Source organism: Blennius ocellaris, assembly GCF_963422515.1.
Source record: "Blennius ocellaris genome assembly, chromosome: 11".
Classification (NCBI taxonomy): Eukaryota; Metazoa; Chordata; class Actinopteri; order Blenniiformes; family Blenniidae; genus Blennius; species Blennius ocellaris.
The window spans coordinates 28541399-28567464 of NC_137660.1; the positions used below are offsets into that span (position 1 = coordinate 28541399).

At 51.3% G+C, this 26066-nt stretch overlaps 3 protein-coding genes across 3 annotated transcripts; 2 read left to right on the forward strand and 1 right to left on the reverse strand.

Moving 5' to 3' along the window:
* Positions 1-7329: 7329 nt before the first annotated feature.
* On the forward strand, positions 7330-13318 carry tcp11l1 (t-complex 11, testis-specific-like 1). The gene is made up of 10 exons (XM_080504513.1): positions 7330-7560; positions 8573-8697; positions 8950-9082; positions 10064-10184; positions 10255-10475; positions 10998-11134; positions 11209-11426; positions 11560-11741; positions 12495-12655; positions 12733-13318. The coding sequence occupies exons 2-10, from the start codon at positions 8580-8582 to the stop codon at positions 12960-12962; spliced, it is 1521 nt and encodes a 506-aa protein (XP_080360639.1). The 5' UTR covers positions 7330-7560; positions 8573-8579; the 3' UTR covers positions 12963-13318.
* An 802-nt stretch (positions 13319-14120) lies between these two features.
* Positions 14121-20292, reverse strand: olfml1 (olfactomedin-like 1). Its single transcript, XM_080504514.1, is given in 9 exon segments — positions 14121-14469; positions 15585-15744; positions 15833-16013; positions 16947-17043; positions 17045-17139; positions 18725-18831; positions 18928-19118; positions 19216-19319; positions 19950-20292. Coding segments are annotated over 9 exon segments (1215 nt in total). The 5' UTR covers positions 20079-20292; the 3' UTR covers positions 14121-14318.
* A 1245-nt stretch (positions 20293-21537) lies between these two features.
* Positions 21538-25794, forward strand: cyb5r2 (cytochrome b5 reductase 2). The gene is made up of 10 exons (XM_080504516.1): positions 21538-21678; positions 21761-21823; positions 21942-22082; positions 22510-22582; positions 23112-23218; positions 23364-23493; positions 23649-23732; positions 24367-24452; positions 24531-24630; positions 24917-25794. Exons 2-10 carry the CDS (start codon positions 21809-21811, stop codon positions 25093-25095), a joined length of 915 nt encoding a protein of 304 aa, XP_080360642.1. The 5' UTR covers positions 21538-21678; positions 21761-21808; the 3' UTR covers positions 25096-25794.
* The last annotated feature ends 272 nt before the right edge of the window (positions 25795-26066 follow it).

Genomic DNA, 26066 nt, shown 5'->3' on the forward strand with positions numbered 1-26066 from the left:
CTCAGAACTCCTCCCCTTCCTCCTCCCACCTCCTCTCCCCCTGCAGGTGAGGAGGTCGCGGGTGTGGCTCTGCCTGTCAGCCTGCACTCAGGGCACAGAACCTTGAGCCCACTCTTCTCCTCCTCCTCCTCCTCCTCCTCCTCCTCCTCCTCTTCCTCCTCCTCCTCAGTGACGTCACAGCAGGTGTTTCCCGTCACCTGCCAGAGGTCACCGGGGGCGGAGCCTGGATCAGACCTGACAGTGGTTTAGTGAAGTTTAAATTGGTTCAGGTTAAACTCGCGCTGTCAAACGATTGAAACCTCGTTGAGATTAATCACAGTGTTAAAGTGTTTTAATCTGAGGCTCCGCCTCCGGGCGGCGCTGACGCTCCCGTCTGGAGATCGTTTCAGTTCTGTAGATCAGTGTTTTTCAACCTTTTTTGAGCCTAGAGACACTTTTTTCTTTGGAAAAATCTGGAGCCACATCACCTCCACCTGGAAATGTTAAAATGTGAACCTCTGTAGCCTCTATTAACAATATAAAGTCTTTCTCATCAAAGTTTTATCAACAGGAATCAAGTAAATCCAGAAAGCAAGGACTTTTTTTAATAGTGCCTCCCTCAGTGTGAAACCTGGACCTGATGGATGAAGAGCTGAGATCCTGGTTCACATTCTTCCTTTTCAAAAACTTCTCCATCACTGTCACTGACACAGTATCCATCACTGTCACTGACACAGTACTTTGATACAAGATGGTAGCAGGAGGTGGAGATGAACCACACTGACGTCTGTCACTTTACATTTCACCGGCAAAGTTCTGTGCTGCCCTCTAGTGGCGAAGAGTATTTATACATGATTACTCTGCAACACACTGTGAGAGCAAAGGTTTTTTTAGAAAAAAAATGTGAAATTGGATAATTTCCCACGGAACACCTGACGAGATCTCGCGGAAACACCGGTGTAGAGAAACGAAGGAACGGCAACGTTCTCCTTTGATGCCCTTCAGCTGTTTCACCTGAGGAGGAGGAGGAGCAGTCTTCCTCCTCCTCCTCCTCCTCCTCCTCCTCGGGGAGTCGTAGGATGAATCTCCTCCCCTCACGCCCTAAAAATGACCGTTTTTAATGAAGTGCGCCGCCGGTCTGTTAATAGCAGCTATAATTGGAGAACCCTGAGGATCAACCTCAGCCTCCGTGATGAAGATCACAAACACCCGGTCATGACGGATCACGTCCACCGGGGGGAGTAACGGGAGTAACGAGAGTCACGGGAGTAACGGGAGTAACGGGAGTAATGGGAGTACCGGGAGTAACGGGAGTAATGGGAGTAACGGGAGTAACGGGAGTAATGGGAGTAACGGGAGTAATGGGAGTAACGGGAGTAACGGGCTCGCCAGGTTAAAAGTAAACTGACATCAAGGGGTTCTCCATCTGACCTCCTGCTGACCATTCTCTGGCGTTACCATGGTAACCAGAGCCCGCAGATGACTGGCCGGCGGTGTTCAGGTTGTCTTGACAGGAAGGCCGACGATGGCGGGAAATTCCTCGTGCTGCGTTCAGGGACATGCTGGAAAATAACTCCTTTAGAACTCCAAGAAGAGAGAGAGGGAGAGAGAGAGAGAGAGACGCAACCTCCCGACTGAGAGACGACCCCCCCCCCCCTCCTTCCAGCAGTCGTTCTGGACTTTCATACATTGTACTGTTTCTGTGTGACCTTTGACCCCCAGCCGCTAACCAGGGTCATGTGACTGCATCATGTGACCAACCAGAGGATCGGGAGTGAAAACTGCACATTTTGGCTTTCGCCTTGACATCGACCGTATGAAAACTGACGGCGTCGTGACGAACATACGTTCGTGACCTTTTTGTGACCTTTGACCTTTGACCCGGTCGCTGTCAATATTCAGTGGGACCGTCCTTGGATGAAGACAAATCATACCGAAAAATGTCATGTCATTCACGTGAGCAGTTTTTTGCAAAAGCCACGTCTCCATGGCAACTGACACTGATCTTCTTTGATCTCCTCTCATCCACACAGTTTTTTGGGGGGTTTTATTCAAAAACATTTTTGCCGTTAACGTCCTAAAATCTATTGTGTTGATCCGTGGATGATGACAAATCATCCCCGAAGATTTCATGCAATTCGGGTTAATAGTTTTTACAAGAAGTTAGTCAAATATATACATACAAACCAATAAATAAATACAAGCAGCCAAATACATAACCTAGCAACAGCATCACCTAGTGGCCCCACATTCTAACTACAACATTGTCGGTGTTGCCGTGTAAACGAAATCACTACAACGATGCGTTTCCATGGAAACGTGCGTCTGGAGCCCAAATTACATGTAAACAGGCTTTTCATTTCAGCGCAGGAACTCTTAAAAAAAAAAAGAAAGAAAGTGCAATTTTTACTTCCGGGCTCGGTGGCTCAAGGGGCTGCCTCTTAATCCCGAGGTTGCTGGTTGAATTCCCACCTGCCGTCCTTGAGCAAGACGCCGTTGTGAGAAACCGCGTGTCGCCGCGACGGTTTCGACCGGCGGGTTAAAATTGGAGCTCGGATTGTTTGACGAGACGCTTTTAGCTCCCGTGACATCACTTCCTGTGCAGAGGAGGTGGAGAACGGAGCCCGAGGATCAGCGCGGGGAATCGAACCGTCGTCCCAGGAAGGGATCAGACCTGGTTATACAATGATGACTTTATTTATTTAGCCCTTTTGAGAACAAAGCGCCTCCACGGAGATCAAAGATCAAAGATCAGGCGAAACCGCAAGGAGACGGACAGAGATCATAGAAGATAAACGGAGTTCAAATGAATGAATGGAAGATAAAAGCGAGTTGAAAGTAAAGATAAACTTTTTAGAAGTGATTTTAAAAGATTCATCATTGGAACCATTTCTCTTTATTAAAGTTCAGTTTGAAATTATTTAAAAGCTTTTGACTGTTTTTTTATGATAAAAAAAATTTTTCAGAGACAAACTGAAAGGAGGGGAGGACACCCGACCCCCCCCCCCCCCCCCCTCCCCTCGACCTGAGGAGCAACAGGAGGCTGAATGAGGAGAAACTCACCTCCTGCCAAAGATCCTCAGCCCGGTGAAGCTCCTGCTGTTCTGCTGACAGCTGGATGCAGGAGGCGCAGGAGGCGCAGGAGGAGCTGCCAGCGGAGGCTCGCCGTGGGACCTGGCCGAAGAAGAGGTGGAGGTGGAGGTGGAGGAGGTGAAGACCTCCTCTGCTCCTCCGTCCCGTCGCTGCACCTCGTCCTCCTCCATGAGCTCCTGGTTAAGGTGCTGCTCCTTCTCCTCCTCCTCCTCCTCCTTCTCCTCCTCCTCCTCCTCCTCCTCCTCTCACAGGCGGGTTCTGGACGAGGAGCAGCGGGGGTCCATCCCAGTGACACCTCCTCACGCTGAAAAACTTTGGCTGCGCCTCCTCAGCAGGGAGCTGCTCCTCTCTGAGACTCCCAGCAGCCTGAAGAGTCTCGCATCTGCACTCGACCAGGAAGTTTCTGGGTCTGACACACCTCCTGCTCCTCTTCCTCCTGCTCCTCTTCCTCCGGCTGCTCCTCCTGATGCTCCTCCTGATGCTCCTGATGCTGATGTCTGACCTGCTGCTCTTCCTCTCCACCCTCTCTCCTCTCTGTTCTCTGCTTCTCTCACTCCTCTCTACTTTTCATCTCAGCTCTGAGCCTCCTCCTCCTCTTCCTCCTCCTCCTCCTCCTCTCCCTTCTCCTCCTCCTCGCTCCTCTGATTGGCTGCGGAGGAGAGGTGGATCCACCTGCTGGAGCTTCAGACTCGGTGCCTCTTCAGTGGGACGATGTTCAGCAGCAGCTCACAGACACACACACACACACACACACACACACACACACACACACACACACACACACACACACACACACACACACACACACACACACACACACACGGGGGGAACATCTGCAGAACCTCTCCGATGTTCCACTTGAGCTGCTTCCAGATGTTCTCCAGACGTGAGGAGGAGAACAGGAAACGGTCGCGTTCATCGATTAAATGTTTGATTTTGCTTTATTTGATTCAGTGATGATGTCATCGCCACACGATCAACTCATGAGATGAAGAAGAGCACGATGATGATGATGAGGATGAGGATGAGGATGAGGAGGATTTTTGCAGCTTTTCACCTCCATCACTTTCGTGGAGCGCTGCAGTGCTTCCTCCCACGGAGGCTTTACGTAAAGACAGCGGCAGCCCACACACACACACACACACACACACACACACACACACACACACACACACACACACACACACACACACACACACACACACACACACACACACACACAGCACTACAGAGGTTGCTGGGACCTGTGCAGGTGGAGGAGGCGTGCACGTGGGGGCGTGCACGTGGCCGTCCCCAGGGTCTCGCTCTGAGGTGCCGCCGCAGGATGAGACGATGTTATTTTTGACATCCAATTTAAGAGGGAGAGGAACCGTTCACCTCCCGTCGCTCATGTGTTCACCTCCTGGAGGAGCCCACGTTCATGTGTTCACCTCATGGAAGAGTCCACGTTCATGTGTTCACCTCCTGGAGGAGCCCACGTTCATGTGTTCACCTCCTGGAGGAGCCCATGTTCATGTGTTCACCTCCTGTAGGAGCCCATGTTCATGTGTTCACCTCCTGGAGGAGCCCATGTTCATGTGTTCACCTCCCGCCGCTCATGTGTTCACCTCCTGGAGGAGCCCACGTTCATGTGTTCACCTCCCGCCGCTCATGTGTTCACCTCCTGGAGGAGCCCACGTTCATGTGTTCACCTCCTGGAGGAGCCCACGTTCATGTGTTCACCTCCCGCCGCTCATGTGTTCACCTCCTGGAGGAGCCCAAGTTCATGTGTTCACCTCCCGCCGCTCATGTGTTCACCTCCTGGAGGAGCCCACGTTCATGTGTTCACCTCCCGCCGCTCATGTGTTCACCTCCTGGAGGAGCCCAAGTTCATGTGTTCACCTCCTGGAGGAGCCCATGTTCATGTGTTCACCTCCTGGAGGAGCCCATGTTCATGTGTTCACCTCCTGGAGGAACCCACGTTCATGTGTTCACCTCCTGGAGGAGCCCACGTTCATGTGTTCATCTCCTGGAGGAGCCCATGTTCATGCGTTCACCTCCCGCCCCTCATGTGTTCACCTCCTGGAGGAGCCCACGTTCATGTGTTCACCTCCTGCAGGAGCCCACGTTCATGTGTTCACCTCCCGCAGGAGCCCATGTCCATGTGTTCACCTCCTGGAGGAGCCCACGTTCATGTGTTCACCTCCTGGAGGAGCCCACGTTCATGTGTTCACCTCCTGCAGGAGCCCACGTTCATGTGTTCACCTCCTGGAGGAGCCCACGTTCATGTGTTCACCTCCTGCTCAGCGCGGTGGAGAAGAGGTCAAGCTGGGGTCAAAGGGTCAGAGGAATGTCTCCCCCTGCTGGTGACGGCAGGAACGACGGCAGCAACGTAGAGAGCCATCATCGCGCGTGTGTGTGTGTGTGTGTGTGTGTGTGTGTGAGAGTGTGTGTGTGTGTGTGTTACAGAACACCTGTGTGGTACGTGCTCTGCAGCATGTCGTTATCTTCATCATCATCATCATCGGCAGCAGCAGCAGCAGGAGAAGCTCTGAGGTCTGAGCCGTGTGTTTCATGTTGTCATTAATTCATTCATTAACTGCAGCTCTGGACTGAAAAACGACACTGAGACACAATCATGCGTGTGACCTGTGTCTCTGTTCTCTCTCTCTCTCTCTCTCTCTCTCTCTCTCTCTCTGGTTGGTGTCATTTGTCTTCCTCTCTGTTCTTTCATGTGAATCTAAACTTGTTTTTCCCCAGTTTGTGATTTTGCTCCTCGACTTCAGCTTTGTTCTTGCAGCTCCTCCGTCACCTCCTCTCCTCCGTCACCTCCTCTCTTCTGCTGCTGTACTCCTCCAGGTCCTGGAGGCCTGAACCTTCCTGCAGGGGATCTGGAACAACGTGAGGATGCTGTGAAGGTGGAGCTGCTGTGAAGGTGGAGGTGGAGAATGGGAGAGATTAGTGGAGGAAATAGTTAAGTGGAGGATGGTAGAGATGGGTGGAGGATATAGCTGAGTGGAGGATGGTAGAGATGGGTGGAGGATATAGGTGAGTGTAGGATGGTAGAGATGGGTGGAGGATATAGGTGAGTGGAGGACGGTAGAGATGGGTGGAGGATGGTAGAGGTGGGTGGAGGATATAGGTGAGTGGAGGATGGTAGAGATGGGTGGAGGATATAGGTGAGTGGAGGACGGTAGAGATGGGTGGAGGATGGTAGAGGTGGGTGGAGGATGGTAGAGATGGGTGGAGGATGTAGGTGAGTGGAGGATGGTAGAGGTGGGTGGAGGATGGTAGAGGTGGGTGGAGGATAGTAGAGGTGGGTGGAGGATGGAGGCATCATCATAATGCAGGTAGAAGCCCAGGAGGAGGCTGGAGAGTGAAGCGGCGGCCATATTGGATGGGTCTCCCGGAGTCTCCTGGGGCCAAAACAGAACAACGGCTGAGTTTTGTTGAGAAAAACTTGAAGGAACCAGAAGAAGAATCTTTGTCACGTGTCCCTCAAGGTCAACCTCGGTGTGCCGGCGAGCTTTTGATACCGTTTGATTTGTCTCACGCAGCGTCACGAGTCTGCTCCGATTAACACCTGGCCCTTTTCCTGACACACACACACACACACACACACAGCTGCAGTTCAAAGGCAGCAGCAGCAGAACGCATCGGCCAATCAGGAGGCTGCGTTCAGGCTAGGTTTCTGGACATTAGCGGCAGCTAACGAGGCCGGGAGCTAATTACCCCTCCCACGATGCCTCTGCTGCCTGCTGATTGGGTTAGACACGGCTCTGCTGTCAGGCCCAGCGCCGGCCTGCTGCGGAGTAATCACATTACTACTCACTATCATAGACTTCATCCTTTCATAGTTTACTGCTATTGTTTTATCTTTTGATCTTCTTTTTTCTCGACAAAGATTAATGTGAATCCCCCCCCGGAAGCTCTCTGGCGCCCCCCAGAGGAAGGCGGGTCCAGTTTGTAAGACACCGGCTGAGATCAATGAGGATGATGACGCTTCCTGCTGGTGACTCTGCGACGATCTGATTGGCTGCCTGGATATCAGGTGTTTATTGGCTATCACGTCTTAATGACAGGCCTTTAGTTATGGTTCATTTAAAACGAACACTCTCTGTCTGTGACGTTAACGACGAGAAAACGTGTTAAACTAAAAAAAAAAACCCTAAAACGTGAAGTTTCAATGTAACGTTGTGTCAATCAAGCGTGCGGGAGGGAGGCTCGCTCCGTGACGTCACAAAAAGCCCCGCCTCCACCCGGAAGTGACGGGCCGGGCGTCAGCGAGCGGCTGGTTGACGGCGAGCGTTTCGGCTTGCTGGGGATTTAAACTCGGGGTTTGGGGCTGCTGGAGATGAACGCCGGACTTCGTGCCCGCGGGTCGTCCTGACGGAGGCTCCCGGTGTTTCACGGCCCGCCGCGCGGCGCACCGACGCGGAAGTAGCTGCGTCACGAGCCGCGCTTATTGTTGTTGTTCAGCCGGAAGCTTGACAGGAAACTCGGATCCAGGTCAGTGATGCCTCTCCTCCTCCTCCTCCTCTTCCTCTTCATCCTCCTCCTCCTCCTCCTCCTCTACCTCTTCATCCTCCTCTACCTCTTCCTCTTCATCCTCCTCCATCTCCTCGTCCTTCTCTGCTGCTCCTCATCATCATCTTTCTCCTCCTCCTCCTCATCCTCTCCCTCCTCATCTCAGACTGAACTCATTATCACACACACACACACACACACACACACACACACACACACACACACACACACACACGCACGGTGTGTTCATGAAGTTCTCCTGGTCGTGCTCCTGCAAATGTCGGCGGCTGGAACAGAACCTCCTCAGTGGAACTTCTAGAACCTTCTTGTGGCCTGGTTCTGTACTGTTCCCGTACTGTTCCTCTACTGTTCATGTCCCGTACTGTTCCTCCACTGTTCCCGTACTGTTCCTCTACTGTTCCTGTCCTCTATTGTTCCCCTACTGTTCCCGTACTGTTCCGTTCCTCCACTGTTCCTGTCCTCTACTGTTCCTGTCCTCTATTGTTCCCCTACTGTTCCCGTACTGTTCTCGTACTGTTCCTGTCCTCTATTGTTCCTCTACTGTTCCCCTACTGTTCTCGTACTGTTCCTGTCCTCTATTGTTCCCCTACTGTTCCCGTACTGTTCCTGTCCTCTATTGTTCCCCTACTGTTCCCGTACTGTTCCTGTCCTCTATTGTTCCCCTACTGTTCCCGTACTGTTCCTGTCCTCTATTGTTCCCCTACTGTTCCCGTACTGTTCCTGTCCTCTACTGTTCCTCTACTGTTCCTGTTCCTCCACTGTTCCTGTCCTGTTCCTCCACTGTTCCTGTCCTGTTCCTCTACTGTTCCTGTTCCTCTACTGTTCCTGTCCTGTTCCTCCACTGTTCCTGTCATGTGCCTCTACTGTTCCTGTCCTGTACTGTTCCTCTACTGTTCCCGTCCTCTACTGTTCCTGTCCTGTTCCTCTACTGTTCCTCTACTGTTCCTGCACTGTTCCTCTACTGTTCCTGCAGACTCCAGATGCAGAACGACGGTGGCGAGGAGCAGCGGGGGGACACGGGGCCCCAGGACGCCTCCGAGGAGACGGACGGGAAACGAGACAGGACTCCGAGTCCTGACCGGGGAAATACGCCGGAGGGTGAGCTGGACGCCGTACACCTGCCGACACAGAACCCAGTGACCTAGAACCCGCTGGTCCAGGAACTTCTGGAGGCGGAGACTTTCTACAAACAAACAAACAAACAGACATGAGACGGCGAGCCGCTCCACTAATTCCAAATCCTGACGCGTGACCAACACGATGACTTCATTCATCCGTTCATTCCGAAGCCTCTGGTTGGTTCAGCCTCGTGGTTAACGGAGCTCCGCCTCTTGCTTGTTCCTCCTCCAGCCAGCCCGCCGCGGTTGGTGTCGATGGAGGAGCTGATGGAGACGGCGAAAGGAGTGACCAACATGGCTCTGGCCCATGAGCTCGTGGTCGACCAGGACTTCCAGGTCAAACGCGTGGAGCTTCCTGAAGGAAGGTAAGGGAACGCCGCCTGCTTCCGGAACCGTCCCTCAGAGGGGGTGGGGGGGGGGACAGACACCAAGTCTGCTGTGGAACCATCGTCCCGGAAAATAAAAAGTTCTCGCTGACAAGTGACCGGCAGAGGTTTTCGATTTTTGGTGTACTGATTGGCCGCAGGAACTGTCAATCATTGATAGCATAGCGATAGCATAGCGATAGCATAGCGATGGCATAGTGATATCATAGCAATAGCATAACAATAGTACAGTGATAGCATAGTGGCCACATAGCGAAAGCAAATTGATAGCATTGCGATGGCATAGTGATAGCATGGCGATAGCATAGCAATAGCATGTTGACAGCATAGTGATGGCCTATTGAAAGCATAGAGATATTATAGTGATAGCATATTGATAGCATAGCAGTAGCATAGCAATGGTACAGTGATGGCATATTGATAGCATATTGAAAGCATAGTGATGGAATATTGATAGCATAGCAGTAGCATAACAATAGTACAGTGATAGCATATTGATAGCATGGTGGCCGCATAGCAATGGCATAGTGATAGCATAGCGATAGCATATTGAAAGCATAGTGATGGCCTATTGAAAGCATAGAGATATTATATTGATAGCATAGCAGTAGCATAACAATAGTACAGTGATAGCATATTGATAGCATGGTGGCCGCATAGCAATGGCATAGTGATAGCATAGCGATAGCATATTGAAAGCATAGTGATGGCCTATTGAAAGCATAGAGATATTATATTGATAGCATAGCAGTAGCATAGCAATAGTACAGTGATGGCATATTGATAGCATGGTGGCCGCATAGCGATAGCATAGCAATAGCATATTGATAGTGACTCGGCTGCTTTCAAACTCCAGTTCCGGTTCCCACTGAGGTCCGACAGAGAATCACGATTCAACCAGGAAACGAGGGAATAAGTAGTAACGTCTGCAGAAGTAACGCTGGACGTCTTGTCTTGTAGTTTGGTGCGGAAGGTGAAGGACGTCCTGCACAAGGCCTTCTGGGAATGTCTGGAGGACCAGCTGGAGGACGAGCCTCCGAGCTACGGGCAAGTCCTCAAGCTCCTGGCCGAGATCAAAGAGGTGAGGACGCGCCGCGACCTCGCTGAAGGGGCGGAGCCTCGCAGCCGCCTCACGCCTCCTCTGTTCCCAGGCGCTGCTGTCCTTCCTGCTCCCGGGACACGCCCGCCTGCGCGCCCGCATCGAGGAGGTCCTGGACCTGCCCCTGATCCAGCAGCAGGCGGAGCACGGGGCCGTGGACATCGGGGGGCTGTCCCGCTTCATCGTGGGCATGATGGGCTCGCTGTGCGCCCCCTGCAGGGACCAGGACATCCAGAAGCTGAAGGAGGTCACCGACGTCGTGCCTCTGCTCAAGTCAGTCCTAGTCGGGGGGGGCTCGTCTAGAATCGTCACGGCAACACCTCCTTTTAACTACTTTCCTCCAGCTAATGCTCAACGAGTAGCCGCCAGCTATTGCTCAACGAGTAGCCACCAGCTAACATTTAGCCATTAGCTAGCATGTAGCACCAGCTAACACTAAACATGAAGCCATTAGCTAACATGTAGTCACCAGCTACATAGCTACATGTTACTAACAGTAACATGTGTCCACCAGGTAACTTCTAGTCACCAGCTAACTTCTCGTCATTAGCTAACAGTAACATGTGTCCACGAGCTAACATTTAGCCATTAGCCAACATGTAGCACCAGCTAACACCAAACATGTAGTCACCAGCTAACAATAACGTGTCCACGAGCTAACATTTAGCCATTAGCCAACATGTAGCACCAGCTAACACCAAACATGTAACTACCAGCTAACTTGTAGCCACCAGCTAACGCTCCTCCTCTCTGGTGTCATTGTCCCCGCCCTCTCCTCGCTGTCTGGTCCTCCAGGTCCATCTTCTCGGTCCTGGACCTGATGAAGCTGGACATGGCGAACTTCGCCCTGCTGAGCCTCCGCCCTCACCTCATGCAGCAGTCGGTGGAGTACGAGAGGAACAAGTTCCAGGAGTTCCTGGACAAGCAGCCCAGTGAGTTTTCCTCAGGTTTGGACCCGAAGTGAAGCCCGAGCGGCCGGAGACGTGACGTCTCTGTCCTCCCGCAGATGCTTTGGACTACACCCAGAAATGGTTGGAGGACACGGTGAGACACCTGAGAGGAGGAGCAGCAGCAGCAGCAGGAGGCGGCGCCGCAGCAGCAGGAGGCGCCGCCGCCACCTCCTCCTCCTCCTCCGCCTCCTCCTCACTGAGCCCGCTCCACGTCCACAACCAGGCCTACCTCCACCTGCTGAGGTGGGACCACGCCTCTACCCCCTTCCCTGAGGTGAGGTGAGCTCCTCCTCCGAAGGAGGCGCAATTTAAGAATTGTTTTTTTCGTGTTTTATTCAGTTTTGTCATTTTAATCTTCAGTGTTTAGTTTAATAACCCCCCACCTCCTCCACCTCCTCCTCCTGCAGACGGTGTTGATGGACCAGGTGCGGTTCCAGGAGATGCAGCAGGAGGTGGAGCGTCTGGTCCTGGTCTCCTCGGTGCTCCTCCTGGTGTCCTCCTCCGTTGGGGAGGATGCCTGCAGCCTGCCCGGACTGATGGAGACGCTGAAACGCACCGTGAGCGTCCTGCTGGAGGACACGCCCACCCTGTAAGCATCAGCCCCGCCCCCCCACCAGCTAATGCTCAACTTGTATCCACCAGCTAACATTTAGCCATTAGCTAACATATTGCACCAGCTAACACTAAACATGAAGCCACCAGCTAACATGAAGCCACCAGCTAACTTCTAGTCACCAGCTAACTAACATGTGTCCACAAGTATTTAGCCATTAGCCACCATGTAGCACCAGCTAACACTAAACTTGTAGTCACCAGCTAACTTGTTGTCACCAGCTAATGCTCAACTTGTATCCACCAGCTAACATTTATCCATTAGCTAACATATAGCGCCAGCTAACACTAAACATGTAGCCATTAGCAAACATGTAGCCACCAGCTAACATTAAACATGTAGCCATTAGCTAACATGTAGCCACCAGCTAACACTAAACATGAAGCCACCAGCTAACTTCTAGCCACCAGCTAACTTCTAGCCACCAGCTAACTTCTAGTCCCCAGCTAACTAACGTGTCCACGAGCTAACATTTAGCCATTAGCCAACATGTAGCACCAGCTAACTCTAAACATGAAGCCACCAGCTAACTTCTAGCCACCAGCTAACTTGTAGTCACCAGCTAACAGTAACATGTGTCCACGAGCTAACATTTAGCCGTTAGCCAACATGGTTAATGGCTAAATTAACCATTAGCCATGGCTAATGCCCCCCCCCCCCCTCAGTCCGTCTCCTGACTGTGTGTACGTGTGTGTGTGTGTGTGTGTGTGTGTGTGTGTGTGTGAGAAGGACCTCCGGCCTGCAGGAGGTGCTGGCGAGCGTGGGGGACCGGGTGTGTGAGGATCTGAGGGCTTGCGGTTCCTCGGGGTTCTCTGAGGCCGGCGGAGACGTTCTGCGGGGCCGGATCTCCGCCTGCAGTCGCCCTGACGACACCGTCCGTCAGCTGATGGGTGAGCGCTCCCCCCCCCCCCCCCCCCCACACACACACACACACACACACCGCTTCACGTTCCCGCTGTGCCCCCAGGCGCCCGTGTGCAGAGCGTCCTCCTGGCGTCCCTGGAGCCCCCCCGGGCCCCGCCCCCCCTCCCCGGCGGCCTGGCGCCGGTCAGCAGGGAGCTGCAGGAAGTGGCCGTCCGCTTCAGCCGCCTGGTCAACTTCAACAAGCTGGTGTTCTCGCCGTTCTACCAGCGCCTCCTGCAGGACGTCCTGCGGGCGGAGGAGGAGGAGGAGGACGGCCCCCCCACCCAGACGTAAACCGGTACCCCTCCCCCACCCTAACCCCCCCCCCCCCCCCCCCAGACTGGTTCAGCTCCTGGTTCCACTGTGTCCTTTAAATTACATCATCACACAGAACCTGGTGACCTTTGACCCTCATGAGTCTGAATAGTGAGTTTTCATGTGTTCATCAGGAGCTGAAGGGAAACTTGAAGCGTTAATCTGGTCAATGTTACTCACTTTGTTCATGTTTGTTCATTGTTAACTTATAGAAAGTGCTGCTTTTTTTTTCTTTTTTGGGTTGTTGTTTTTTAAAAACTCTACAGACACTTTGTGTTTATCGACATTTCGTTCACTTGTTAAAACGACTGAACTTCTTAAAGGCCAATAAAGACGGTTTGTCCCACTTTCAGTTCACGGGTTCTACTTTTTCACTGGATCGTTGCAGAAGATCAACTAATTATTTGAATATATCAGCATTTCATTCATTCATTTAATAATTCCTCCGAGGACGTAAAGCCTGTCAGATGAGATTTGAACCAGGTGAGACTATTAATTGATTAATCAGATTTAAAAAATCTAGTCAAAGAAGCAGATTAGAATCTGGCCGGTACTTCTATTTAAATTAAATTATTAAATTAAATGATGTCAGGTGATTGTCATCAAAAAATCAGTACTTCTATTTAAATGAAATACTTAAATCAAGTTAAATTGAATCGAAAATGTAATTATTCATCATATTAAAAATCTAATCAAAAAAGCAGATTACAGTCCTGCTGGGCTTCTATTTTAATTAAATTAAATTATCAAATTAAATAAAGTTAAATGATTCATAAGATTAAAAATCTCAACAAAACAGCAGATTGGAATCCGTCCAATACTTCCATTTAAATGAAATTAGGATTAAATGAAATTGCATTGAATTAACTTCAACTAAATGAAATGGAAAAAAATTAAGTCTGAGTCGAACCGACTCTTTTTGAAATGAGTCAAACCGAATCGAGTCGATCTCGTCTGAAGTGAATAATTTAACAAATCTTTGTGTTTAAACAACGTTAAAATATAATAAAATATCGTTTCTCTCCTTCGTTCCCGTCAAGCATTCATTAATCGACGTCGTCTCTCTGGAAAACCTCCCGTCGTGAAAACGACCCGAGTCGCAAGTGAATCGTCTGCGATTGGAACAAAAACACGGCCGACACTGAAATGCTTTTATTGTGGTGATAAAACTATGAGTCCTGCGGAAGCCGTTAAAACTTTTCTATTAACTATTCAGTGCGATTAAAAAAAGGAGCATCCGTTTGCCAGCAAAGGACGACGAGCTGAGCGCTTGGGGGACGTCCGTCCGTCCTCGGGCCGCCGGGGACGTCCGTCCATCCGTCCGTCCGTCCGTCCTCAGGCCGGCGGCCGGTTCCGCCGGGTCTCCACCTTGTAGATGGTCTGGTAGCCGTCGTCCCAGGCGTACAGCTCCTGGTCCCCGGGGTGGTAGTGGACGCTGCTGTGGCTGGAGTAGCGCTTGGGGAAGAAGAGGACGGCGCTCTCCGCGCTGGAACACACGGAGCGCAAAGTTCCGTTAAACCCAGTCGCCGCCGCCGTCGACACCCCTCGTTTCCCGGTGGAACCCCGAGTCCTACTGTTGGGCCTCAACAAGCTCAAACCCCCGAAACGTGAGGTTTTTGATTGTCGTCGACACGGGAGGCTCGCATCATAAACCACCTCTGGTGTATTTAGCCACTAGCAGCTAACCGCTAACAGGACTGGTAGAACCGTTGACCTCCATGTGATTCGCCAAGGAACCTGTATTTCGTTTTAATTCTCCGGGCGCGTTGCTCTGCCGCTACGCTCCTGCTATGCTATTGCTATGCTATCGTTATGCTATTGCTATGCTATCGTTATGCTACTGCTATGGTACAGCTATGCTACTCTTATGTTATCACTATGCTACTGCTATGCTATTGCTATGCTATTGCTATGCTATCGCTATGCTATTGATATGCTTTCGTTATGCTATTGATATGCTATCAGTATGCTATTGATACGCTATTGATATGCTATCGTTTTCTCACCGCTATGGTACAACTATGCTACTCTTGTTATCACTATGCTACTGCTACACTATTGCCATGATTCTGCTATGTTATCACTATGCTATTGATATTCTATCGTTATGCTACCGCTATGGTACCGCTATGCTACTCTTATGTTATCACTATGCTATTGCCATGATTCTGCTATGTTATCACTATGCTATTGATATGCTATCGTTATGCTACCGCTATGGTACCGCTATGCTACTCTTATGTTATCACTATGCTATTGCCATGATTCTGCTATGTTATCACTATGTTATTGATATGCTATCGTTATGCTACCGCTATGGTACCGCTATGCTACTCTTGTGTTATCACTATGCTACTGCTATGCTACTGCTATGTTATTGCTACGCTATTGCCATGCTACTACTATGTTATCACTATGCTATTGATATGCTATCGTTATGCTGCAACTATGCTATTGCTATGCCATTGCTATGCTACTCTTATGTTATCGCTTCATCAGTTTAAGGGAGACTGTATCCTGAGGACACCACACACACACACACACACACACACACACACACACACACACACACACACTCTCTCTCTCAGGTGGGAGGCTGACCTGTGGATGGTGTCGTGGATGTCGTAGACACACTGGATGGTGGAGCGCCCGCCGTAGCGAGTGTTGTAGACCACGTAGAGTGTCCCACAGATGAGGAAGGCTCCCTCGGCGTCGCGGCTCCGGCACTGCGTGTCCCAGGTGAAGTCCACCGACAGGCTTCCTGAAACCCAACGGGAAGCTCAGACGTGCACCGGACAGGCGTGTTCTAACAGGGTCCTGAAGTGGTCCAGGAGACCCGGGACGTCCACCTTTGTCCAGTTTGGTGATGACCAGGTTGCCCCCGTAGTCCGGGTCGGCGTGGATGACCCACAGCCCCAGCTCGTCCACCGCCAGGTCCAGGTAGGTGTCGGGGTTCAGGCTGTAGACCGGCAGCCGGCCGGCTCCCGGGACCAGGGTGCTGTCCACCACGGTGCGGTTCAGCAGGTCCACCTGCAGGGGGGGCAGGGGGGTCAGCACAGAACCACCAGGTTGGCTTGTTAGAATGGTGACTGTCAAAGTAAAACTACCAAGTTGGATTGTTATTATGGTAACTGTCAAAGTAAAACTACCAAGTTGAATTATTACGATGACTGTCAAAATAAAACCATCAAGTTGGATTGTTAGAATGGTGACTGTCAAAATAAAACCACCAAGTTGGATTGTTATTATGGTGACTATCAAAATAAAACTACCAAGTTGAATTATTACGAGGACTGTCAAAATAAAACCATCAAGCTGGATTGTTATTATAGTGACTATCAAAATAAAACTACCAAGTTGAATTATTACGAGGACTGTCAAAATAAAACCATCAAGTTGGATTGTTAGAATGGTGACTGTCAAAATAAAACCACCAAGTTGGATTGTTATTATGGTGACCGTCAAAATAAATCCACCAAGTTGGATTGTTATTACGGTGACTGTCAAAATAAAACTACCAAGTTGGATTGTTACGATGACTGTCAAAATAAAACCATCAAGTTGGATTGTTATTATAGTGACTATCAAAATAAAACCATCAAGTTGGATTGTTATTACAATAACTGTCAAAATAAAACTACCATGTTGGCTTGTTATTATGGTAACTGTCAAAATAAAACTACCAAGTTGGATTATTACTACGATGACTGTCAAAATAAAACTACCAAGTTGGATTGTTATTATGGTGAATATCAAAATAAAACCACCAAGTTGGATTGTTATTACGGTGACTGTCAAAATAAAACTACCAAGTTGGATTGTTATTATAGTGACTATCAAAATAAAACTACCAAGTTGAATTGTTATTACGATGAGTGTCAAAATAAAACCATCAAGTTGGATTGTTATTACGATGACATGTGGAGTCGCTTTAGCTCTGGGCACACACACACTCACACACACCTTCAGGATCTGGTTGGTGGTGTCGGCCTTGTGGAAGTAGAGGCAGCCGTCATGGACGGTGTGTCCGGAGCCCTGCCAGTGGGCAGGAAGCTGCAGCCGCCGGCCGCCGCCAGCCGCCGGTCTCCTCCGTGAAGCTCTGCAGGGAATCGAACTCCAGCACCGTGTCGTTCCGGACGCCACTGAGCAGGTAGACCTGCAGGACACGTCTCCCGTCAAACGCACACACACACACACCTTCTCCCCACGTCTCCTTTCATCTTTATTCTCCCGAAAACGAACTACGTCGTCTGCCGTCGCCATGGAAACGGAGGTCGTTTTCTAAAGCGGAACTCTGGAAGGTTTTGCGAGAGACGAAGGTTGAAACGCGTCGGTGGAACCTGGAGGTCAAAACGTCACGTCGGTCTGAGGAACTCTGGGCCGCAAGGAACTTTTCTTTATTTTAATCTATTAAAAAAAACAAGCGATGGTCATGAGGCCCCGCCCACACGCCAACGCCGTCTCATGTCACCGTGGTTTTGTCCCGATCATCCAGCAGCGTTTTAGGAGCCTGAAGACTTTAAAAAAAAAATTTGGGGGACAAAAGCAGGTTCCAGAGTGGAGAAAAGGTGCACGTTAGATTAAAAACTATGATGTCATGGCCCCGCCTCCCTCTTGTGACATCACTGAACAACATGGCGGACGACCTCCTCCAGGTGGCGCTGCAGGAGCTGCTTTGATAAGGACACATAATGGATTTCTCCATGTCTATTGGGTTGTTTTTTTTTCTTTCTTCTTTGGTTTTAAGTTTGTTTTCTGCAGCGCCACACCGCCTCCTACAGGCCTGGATGGGGTACTGCATCGTTTTGAGGTTTTTTGTTTTCTTCTTTAATTAGGTGGGCGTGGCTTAATGATAAGGTGAGCTGAGTAGTGTGGGAACAAACAGAGCAGGGGGAGGATGAGGAGCAGGAGGAGGATGAGGAGCAGGAGGAGCAGGAGGAGGAGGAAGAGGATGAGGAGGAGCAGAAGAAGCAGGAGGAGGATGAGGAAGATGGGGAGCAGGAGAAGCAGGAGGAGCAGGGGAGCAGCAGGAGGAGCAGGAGAAACGGTGGGAGCAGGGGGAGGATGAAGAGCAGGAGGAGCAGGAGAAGCGGTGGGAGCAGGGGGAGGATGAGGAGCAGGGGGAGCAAGGGGAGCAGGAGGAGCAGGAGAAGGATGAGGAGCAGGAGAAACCGGAGAAGCAGGGGAGCAGGAGGATGAGGAGGATGAGGAGCAGGAGGAGCTGGAGAAGGATGAGGAGCAGGAGAAACCGGAGAAGCAGGGGAGCAGGAGGATGAGGAGGATGAGGAGCAGGAGGAGCTGGAGAAGGATGAGGAGCAGGAGAAACTGGAGAAGCAGGGGAGCAGGAGGATGAGGAGGATGAGGAGCAGGAGGAGCTGGAGAAGGATGAGGAGCAGGAGAAACCGGAGAAGCAGGGGAGCAGGAGGATGAGGAGGATGAGGAGCAGGAGGAGCTGGAGAAGGATGAGGAGCAGGAGAAACTGGAGAAGCAGGGGAGCAGGAGGATGAGGAGGATGAGGAGCAGGAGGAGCTGGAGAAGGATGAGGAGCAGGAGAAACTGGAGAAGCAGGGAGCAGGAGGATGAGGAGGATGAGGAGCAGGAGGAGCTGGAGAAGGATGAGGAGCAGGAGAAACTGGAGAAGCAGGGGAGCAGGAGGATGAGGAGGATGAGGAGCAGGAGGAGCAGGAGAAGCAGGAGCAGGAGTAGGAGCAGGAGGACCAGACTGTCCAGTGTGTCCAGACCTTGTGTGAACCCTCCGTCGGGTCCTTGAACCAGGATCCGTGGGCGTCGCCGACCTTCTTCACGATCTTCAGAGACTTGATCTGACTCAGCGCCGCCGTGCAGTCTGCTGATTGGAGACCAGCACACTCACATTATCCCACTCGGCGCCGGACGAGACCGGACGAGACCCCCCCACCCCCCCCCCCACCTCCCGCCTCCCCACCGTTCTCCACTTTGATCCGGGCTCTCCTCTTCTGGTGCTCCTGCTCCGCCGCTTTGATCTGCTCCTCCAGCAGCGCCTCCTCCATCTGGATGTCGGTCTCCTCCGGCATCTTGTTCTCCAGGTACTCCAGCTCCCTCTCCAGCCGCTCCACCCGCCCCGACACGCCCTCCACCTGGCTCCGGACCTCCGACCTGCGGAGAGCAGCGCTCAGCGGGCCGGGTGGGGGTGGGTGGGGGTGATGGGTGGAGGAGGGGGGGGGGGGGGGGGGGGGGGGTGGAGGAGTCTCACCTCATGACGGTGAGCGTGGACAGGTAACCCCGGACCTCGGAGGACAGGTCGTAGAGCTTCTGGGTGACGCTCGCCGTGTTCTGCTCACACCGGTTCAGACGCTCCTGGAGCCCGTTTCAGTTTGGACAAGAGAGACGTCACGTCTGATCTAATCTGATCTAATCTGATCTGATCTGATCTGATCTGATCTGATCTGATCTCAGATTGAAGCCACATCTTTGGTCGCTTGTTCCTGCTTCTTCTCGTCATCGTTGGTTCATGTTCTTAAAAACAGCTAATGTCCAGATTATCGAGCATCTTCCTCCTCTGACACCAGATTATAGAGCATCTTCCTCCTCTAACACCATATTATAGAGCATATTCCTCCTCTAACACCAGATTATAGAGCATCTTACTCCTCTAACATCAGATTATAGAACATCTTCCTCATCTAACGTCAGATTATAGAGCATCTTCCTCCTCTAACGCCAGATTATAGAGCATCTTCCTCCTCTAACATCAGATTATGGAGCATCTTCCTCCTCTAACATCAGATTATAGAGCATCTTCCTCCTCTAATGTCAGATTATAGAACATCTTCCTCCTCTAACATCAGATTATAGAGCGTCTTCCTCCTCTTACATCAGATTATAGAGCATCTTCCTCCTCTAACATCAGATTATAGAGCATCTTCCTCCTCTAACGTCAGATTATAGACCCCCCCCCCGCCCCCGCCCCCGGCCCCGCCCCCTCACCTCCACCTGGACCAGCCTCCTCTCCAGGTACTGGATGATGAAGGTGTCCTGCGAGGAGCTCTGGCTCTGCACCGGCAGCACAGAGACGCTCAGAGACACCAGGAGGACGGACATCGCTCCGCAGGACATGACGGAGCACCTGAGAACCTCCTCACCGAAGCCCTGCTGGTCTCCTGCAGTGTGGTACTGGTCTCCTGCAGTGTGGTACTGGTCTCTACTGGTCCCTGCTGGTCTCTGCTGGTCTCTCTGGCGGCTCCTCGCAGATCAGCAGAACTTTGTGACTGTAGTCGTTCCTCGGCTGGATCCGTCTCCCAGAGTCTGGTCCTCTGGTGTCTGGATCCAAGAGGAACTCAGTCCCTCCCAGTCCCCCCGGACCGCCCAGACCCCCCCCTCCCCCCTCCCCCCTCCCCCCTCCCTCCACCCCCCGTATTTTCTCTGGACTGCGTCCATTAGAGGGGAGAAAGAGGGAGAGAGAGATTCATTCTGCGCAACAAGTTGTTTTTTTTTATATCATAATCCTCTCCAGATGTCTCACTGACACGTCCTCACTGCTCCCACACACACACACACACACACACACACACACAGCTGCTAGGTGTTGGACACTTGGACATGTGCCTCCCCGGGTCAATTCTGTGAGGAGTGCACAGCGCCCCCCCCCCCCTGCTGGAGAGTCGAGGAACTTCATGTCGAACAGAAACGCTTGTCTTCAGTTCTGCAGGTACAGAAAGTGGACAGTCTCCTGTGTGTGTGTGTGTGTGTGTGTGTGTGTGTGTGTGTGTGTGTGTGTGTGTGTGTGTGTGTGTGTGTGTGTGTGTGTGTGTGTGTGTGTGTGTGTGTGTGTGTGTGTGTGTGTGTGTGTGTGTGCGCTTTTCAACATAAGAGCAGAGACGGCTGTTGTCCTTCGCACACGACGTGTGAAAGACGTCTTTGAATATCGATTCACTTCCTGTCGCCACCAATCAAAACCATCTTCTTCTTCTTCCTCCTCGTCGTTCTAAAAAAAAAAAGTTCCCCGTCCACACGGGGAACGTCTGTGTCCATGACGACATGTAAACTACTGAAAACGATTGTGGGCCTGTAGGTGGCGCTGTCGCTCCGCCGCAGAGAAGAAACGGTAGAAAGGGACAAATCCATCATGTGTCCTTATTAAAGCATCAGCAGCTCCTGCGGCGCCACCTGGAGGAGGGAGGACGCCATGTTGGCGTTCAGTGATGTCACGCAGGGGGAGGCGGGGCTAGAGGGCGAGAGGCGGGGCCGTGACATCGTCGTTTCCAGTCGGTGTGCGTCTCGATGATCGGACATAAACCATGGTGACATGGAACGGCATTGTGGTGTGGGCGGGGCCTGTGTACACCCCCCCACCCCCACCCTCCACCATCCCCACCCCCACCCTCACCCTCACCCTCCACCCCGGTGGTGTGACGGCCAAATCCACTCTCCACTCCTCCACCCGTCAGCTGTGCAGTGTCACCACCACATCTGGCCTCCTATTGGTCCACTCACCCTGGGTCACCTTTCCCCCAGCGGGAAGCCCCGCCCCCTTTGGAGCCCAAACCTGAGTATGTGTGTGTGTATATGTGTGTGTGTGTGATCCAGGTTTCACCCATGTTGTGGGGACAGGAAGTCTCTAGAGCCACTAAATACACATGAAAGACTTAATCTTCTACACTGAAAGCTCAAGAGGAAGACGGACTCTGGACGGTCTGGAGGTTGAGTCCAGATCCAGGTGAGTCGTGGTCTCAGGTGAGGTGAATCTCGGAGGGACGGTGATGTCCTCGAAAGTCCTGTAAACCTGCGTGTGTGTTTAGCGTCTGCTGGATGGACTCTGCTCCGTGACTCTTCCTCACACTGCAGACATGGAGTCCACTCTGGTGAGACGCAGCTCCGACTCTGTCTTCACCCAATCTGGTTCTGGTCCTGGTTTTGTTTTTGTTGTTGTTGTTCTGGGCCAGATGTGGATCTGGCTCACGCTGTGCTGATGTTGTGCAGATGTTCCCGCTGGCGGCGGCGGTCTCCGTGGTGGTGGTGACGCTGCTGCTGCTCTACCTGCGCGCTTTCTCGGGGGAGAAGAAGAAGCTCACCCTGGAGGACCCCACCATCAAGTATCCACTTCCTCTCATACACAAGCAGGTGAGAGCCGGACCTCCTGAGGGACGGTCCGGGTTCTGGATCAGACTGTACCGGAGAGGAGCCACTCTAAACACTTCCTACTTTTCTCTTATCAGTTTATTTACGGGACTTTTCCATACATGGTACAAAACCTGCGGGTGTTTTGGATGTCCGTCATTTTCATGTGTCGTTTGTCAAATAGACTTCCAGATTACGGACGCACTGACGGACGGATGTGTCTTGGATGTGTCTTGCTCAGTGGGGGGGGGGGGGGGGGGGTCTCTTGTGAAATTTCTTGGTGGACCCTTGAGGGCTGAATCCCTTTTTTGTTCTGGACTTAAAGTCCTGCATATCGTCCTCGAGCCGATGATTCTGTGACGGTGGGTGAGAACTGAAGCATGAACCGATCAACTTTAGTCATTTCCGTCACTTCTCTGTGTCTCTGCAGGAAATCAGCCACGACACCAAGAAGTTCCGGTTCGGCCTTCCATCAGGAACCCACGTCCTGGGCCTGCCCATCGGTACTGATCCTGACCCTAACCCTTGACCCAAGCCCCGACCCTGATGATAGCCCTGACCCCGACTCTACCCTTGACCCTGACCCCTGACCCTGACCCTGATGATAGCCATGACTCTAGCCCTGACCCTGACCCCTGACCCTTGACCCGAGCCCTGACCCTGACGATAGCCCTGACTCTAGCACTGACCTTTCCCTGATGATAGCCATGACTCTAGCCCTGACCATGACCATAGCCCTGACCCTGACCCTTCCCTGACTTTTTGACGTGTGAGATTCTGTCTTGGTCAGAAACGTCTCGAGAAACAAGTCAAAGGTCTTTGGAAACACCGACTGGTCTGTGACGGGTTCTTCCGTCTGCCAACCGGCCGAGGCTCGGCGGTAGAGCGGTCGTCTCCCAATCAGAAGGTTGCTGGTTTGATTGTGTCACTGACAAAGAGATGACGGCCACTTCCTGTCCTCTCCCGATCGGTTCCGGAACACTTCCGGTCGTATCCATGTGGATTCATCGCCCCCTGCGGTTCTGTTTGCAGGCCAACACGTGTACCTGTCAGCCAAGGTGAAGGGCAGCCTGGTGGTGCGAGCCTACACCCCGGTCTCCAGTGACCAGGACCAGGGACATGTGGACCTGCTGGTGAAGGTAGACAGAGTATTTTTTTAGAATTTTTTTTCATGCTCCATGTCTTCTTCTCTGGCATATGTTCCACATAGTTTTCAGTAGTTTTCGTGGACGCAGATGTTCCGGTTCCCCGTCGTCAGCCCTCCTCGTTCTCCCCACATTCCAGGTCTACCACAGGAACTCTCACCCGTCCTTCCCGGAGGGGGGGAAAATGTCCCAGCATCTGGACGGCCTGTCCATTGGGGACACCGTGGACTTCAGGGGGCCCAGCGGACTCCTCGTCTACCAAGGCAACGGTACGGCCAGAACTGATTCAACACATACGTACATGGTACCATGAAATATCTGAATACATCAGAAATAAAAGTTTTATAGACGTGTTTTAAGTCAGAATGTTATGAATCTTCCTCTTCCTCTTCTCCCAACTCTTCCTCTGCGTTCTCTCCATCAGGCCAGTTCTCCATCCGCCCCGATAAGAAGTCGCCTCCGCAGGTCCGCAGGTTCAGAGAGGTCGGGATGATCGCCGGTGGAACAGGTTGGTTCTTGTTTCTATGGAACCGACCAGAACCTCCTGGAGGCCGAGAACCAAAACAAAGTGTGAAAATGATCTGAAAAATATTAGAATGATTCATTTTAATTTGTACTCTCGTCCTCTCTGGTTCTCTCTGGTTCTCTCTCTGGTTCTCTCTGGTTCCTTCTTTGGTTCACTCTGGTTCTTTCTCCGGTTCTCTCTGGTTCTTTCTTTGGTTCACTCTGGTTCTTTCTCCGGTTCTCTCTGGTTCTTTCTTTGGTTTTCTCTGGTTCTTTCTTTGGTTCACTCTGGTTCTTTCTCCGGTTCTCTCTGGTTCTTTCTTTGGTTTTCTCTGGTTCTTTCTCCGGTTCTCTCTGGTTCTTTCTTTGGTTCTCTCTGGTTCTTTCTTTGGTTTACCCTGGTTCTTTCTCCGGTTCTCTCCGGTTCTTTCTTTGGTTCTCTCTGGTTCTTTCTTTGGTTCTCTCTGGTTCTTTCTCTGGTTCTCTCTGGTTCTTTCCCGGTTCTCTCTGGTTCTTTCTTTGGTTCTCTCTGTTTTTTTCTTTGGTTCTCTCTGGTTCTTTCTTTGGTTCTCTCTGGTTCTCTCTGGTTCTTTCTTTGGTTCTCTCTGGTTCCCTCTCTGGTTCTCTCTCTCTTCCAGGTATCACTCCCATGTTGCAGCTGATCCGTAGAATCACGGCCGATCCTTCTGACAGAACCAGGTGCTCGCTCATATTTGCAAACCAGGTGAGTCGCGTGATGAGAACCGAGTCCACGGCATGAGAACCGAGTCCACAGCATGAGAACCAGATGTTCTGTGACTAGACGGAGAAGGACATCTTGCTGCGGGAGGAGCTGGAGGAGCTGCAGAAGGAGCATCCTGACAAACTGAAGCTGTGGTTCACGCTGGACAAACCTCCGCAAGGTGAGACGCTCCACCTGCTCAGGAACCTCTGCTGCTCAGGAACCTCTGCTGCTCAGGAACCTCTCTTGAATCTTCTGTAGTGTCCAGGCTCTCCATGTCTCTGTATTTCAAGTCATTTATCCAGTGGCTCCACTTTTAATATATGGACAGAACCTCCGTGACGCTGGTGGTGACCAGTGTTGGTTCTCCGTGACGTTCGGTGAAATATTGACCCTCAAGGTTTCACGTGAGGTTCTTCAGACGTTGCTCCCCGTCAGACGTTGTTTTTGGTTCTGGGTTCCTCCAGGTTGGAGCTACGGTTCTGGGTTTGTGACCCGGGACATGATCCGGGACCGGCTCCCCGCCGCCGCCGCCGCCGAAGACGTCCTGATGGTCCTCTGTGGTCCTGCACCCATGATCCAGAATGCCTGCCTGCCCAACCTGGATCAGCTGGGACACCGAGCTCACAACATCTTCACCTACTAGCCCTGCTGCGGATCAGCGGGGGGTTGAGGGTTCGATTCTCCACCTGTCCACATGCCGAAGTGTCCTTGAGCAAAACACTGAACCCCCGAACTGCTCCCAGTGACGGACTGAGCTCCACATGGCCCCGCCTCTTCTGGTGTGTGAATGTGATTAACGTAATAACGATCCAACTTGGTGCTTTTATTTTGACAGTCACGACAATAACAATCCAACTTCGTGCTTTTATTTTGACACTCACCGCAATAACAATCCAACTTGGTGCTTTTATTTTGACAGTCACCACAATAACAATCCAACTTGGTGCTTTTATTTTGACAGTCACCACGATAACAATCCAACTTGGTGCTTTTATTTTGACAGTCCCCACGATAACAATCCAACTTGGTGCTTTTATTTTGACAGTCACCACAATAACAATCCAACTTGGTGCTTTTGTTTTGACAGTCACCACAATAACAATCCAACTTGGTGCTTTTATTTTGACAGTCACCGCAATAACGATCCAACTTGGTGCTTTTATTTTGACAGTCACTGTAAAAACAACCCAACGGTCTGTCCACTAAAAGTTCTCCCAGCGTTAATGTTTAGAACTTTCAGTACAGAAACAAAACGAGAGCGCCAACTAGTGGCCCGACATAAAAACGACAGTTTTGGGTGACGGGATCAGGTTTGTTGACCACACGTCTTGAAATGTTTTTCTACCACCACGCCTTTGACAACATCATTGTTGAATCTGAATTAAAAGCTGAAACGCTCTTGTGCCATTCAGGCGCTTTTACTTTGAAATGTCTGGCTCATGTTCGTGCTTCCCACAATTTGTCTCTATTCCACTTATAATGAATCCATTGTGTTCAGGCTAGTCACTTTACCCTCAGTTTGAATGAGATTTATTAGTCAGAGCTGGAAAAGTCTTAATTATATTTCTTTAAAGTTTCTCCAGAATATATATAAGACATATTATCTGTCGTAAT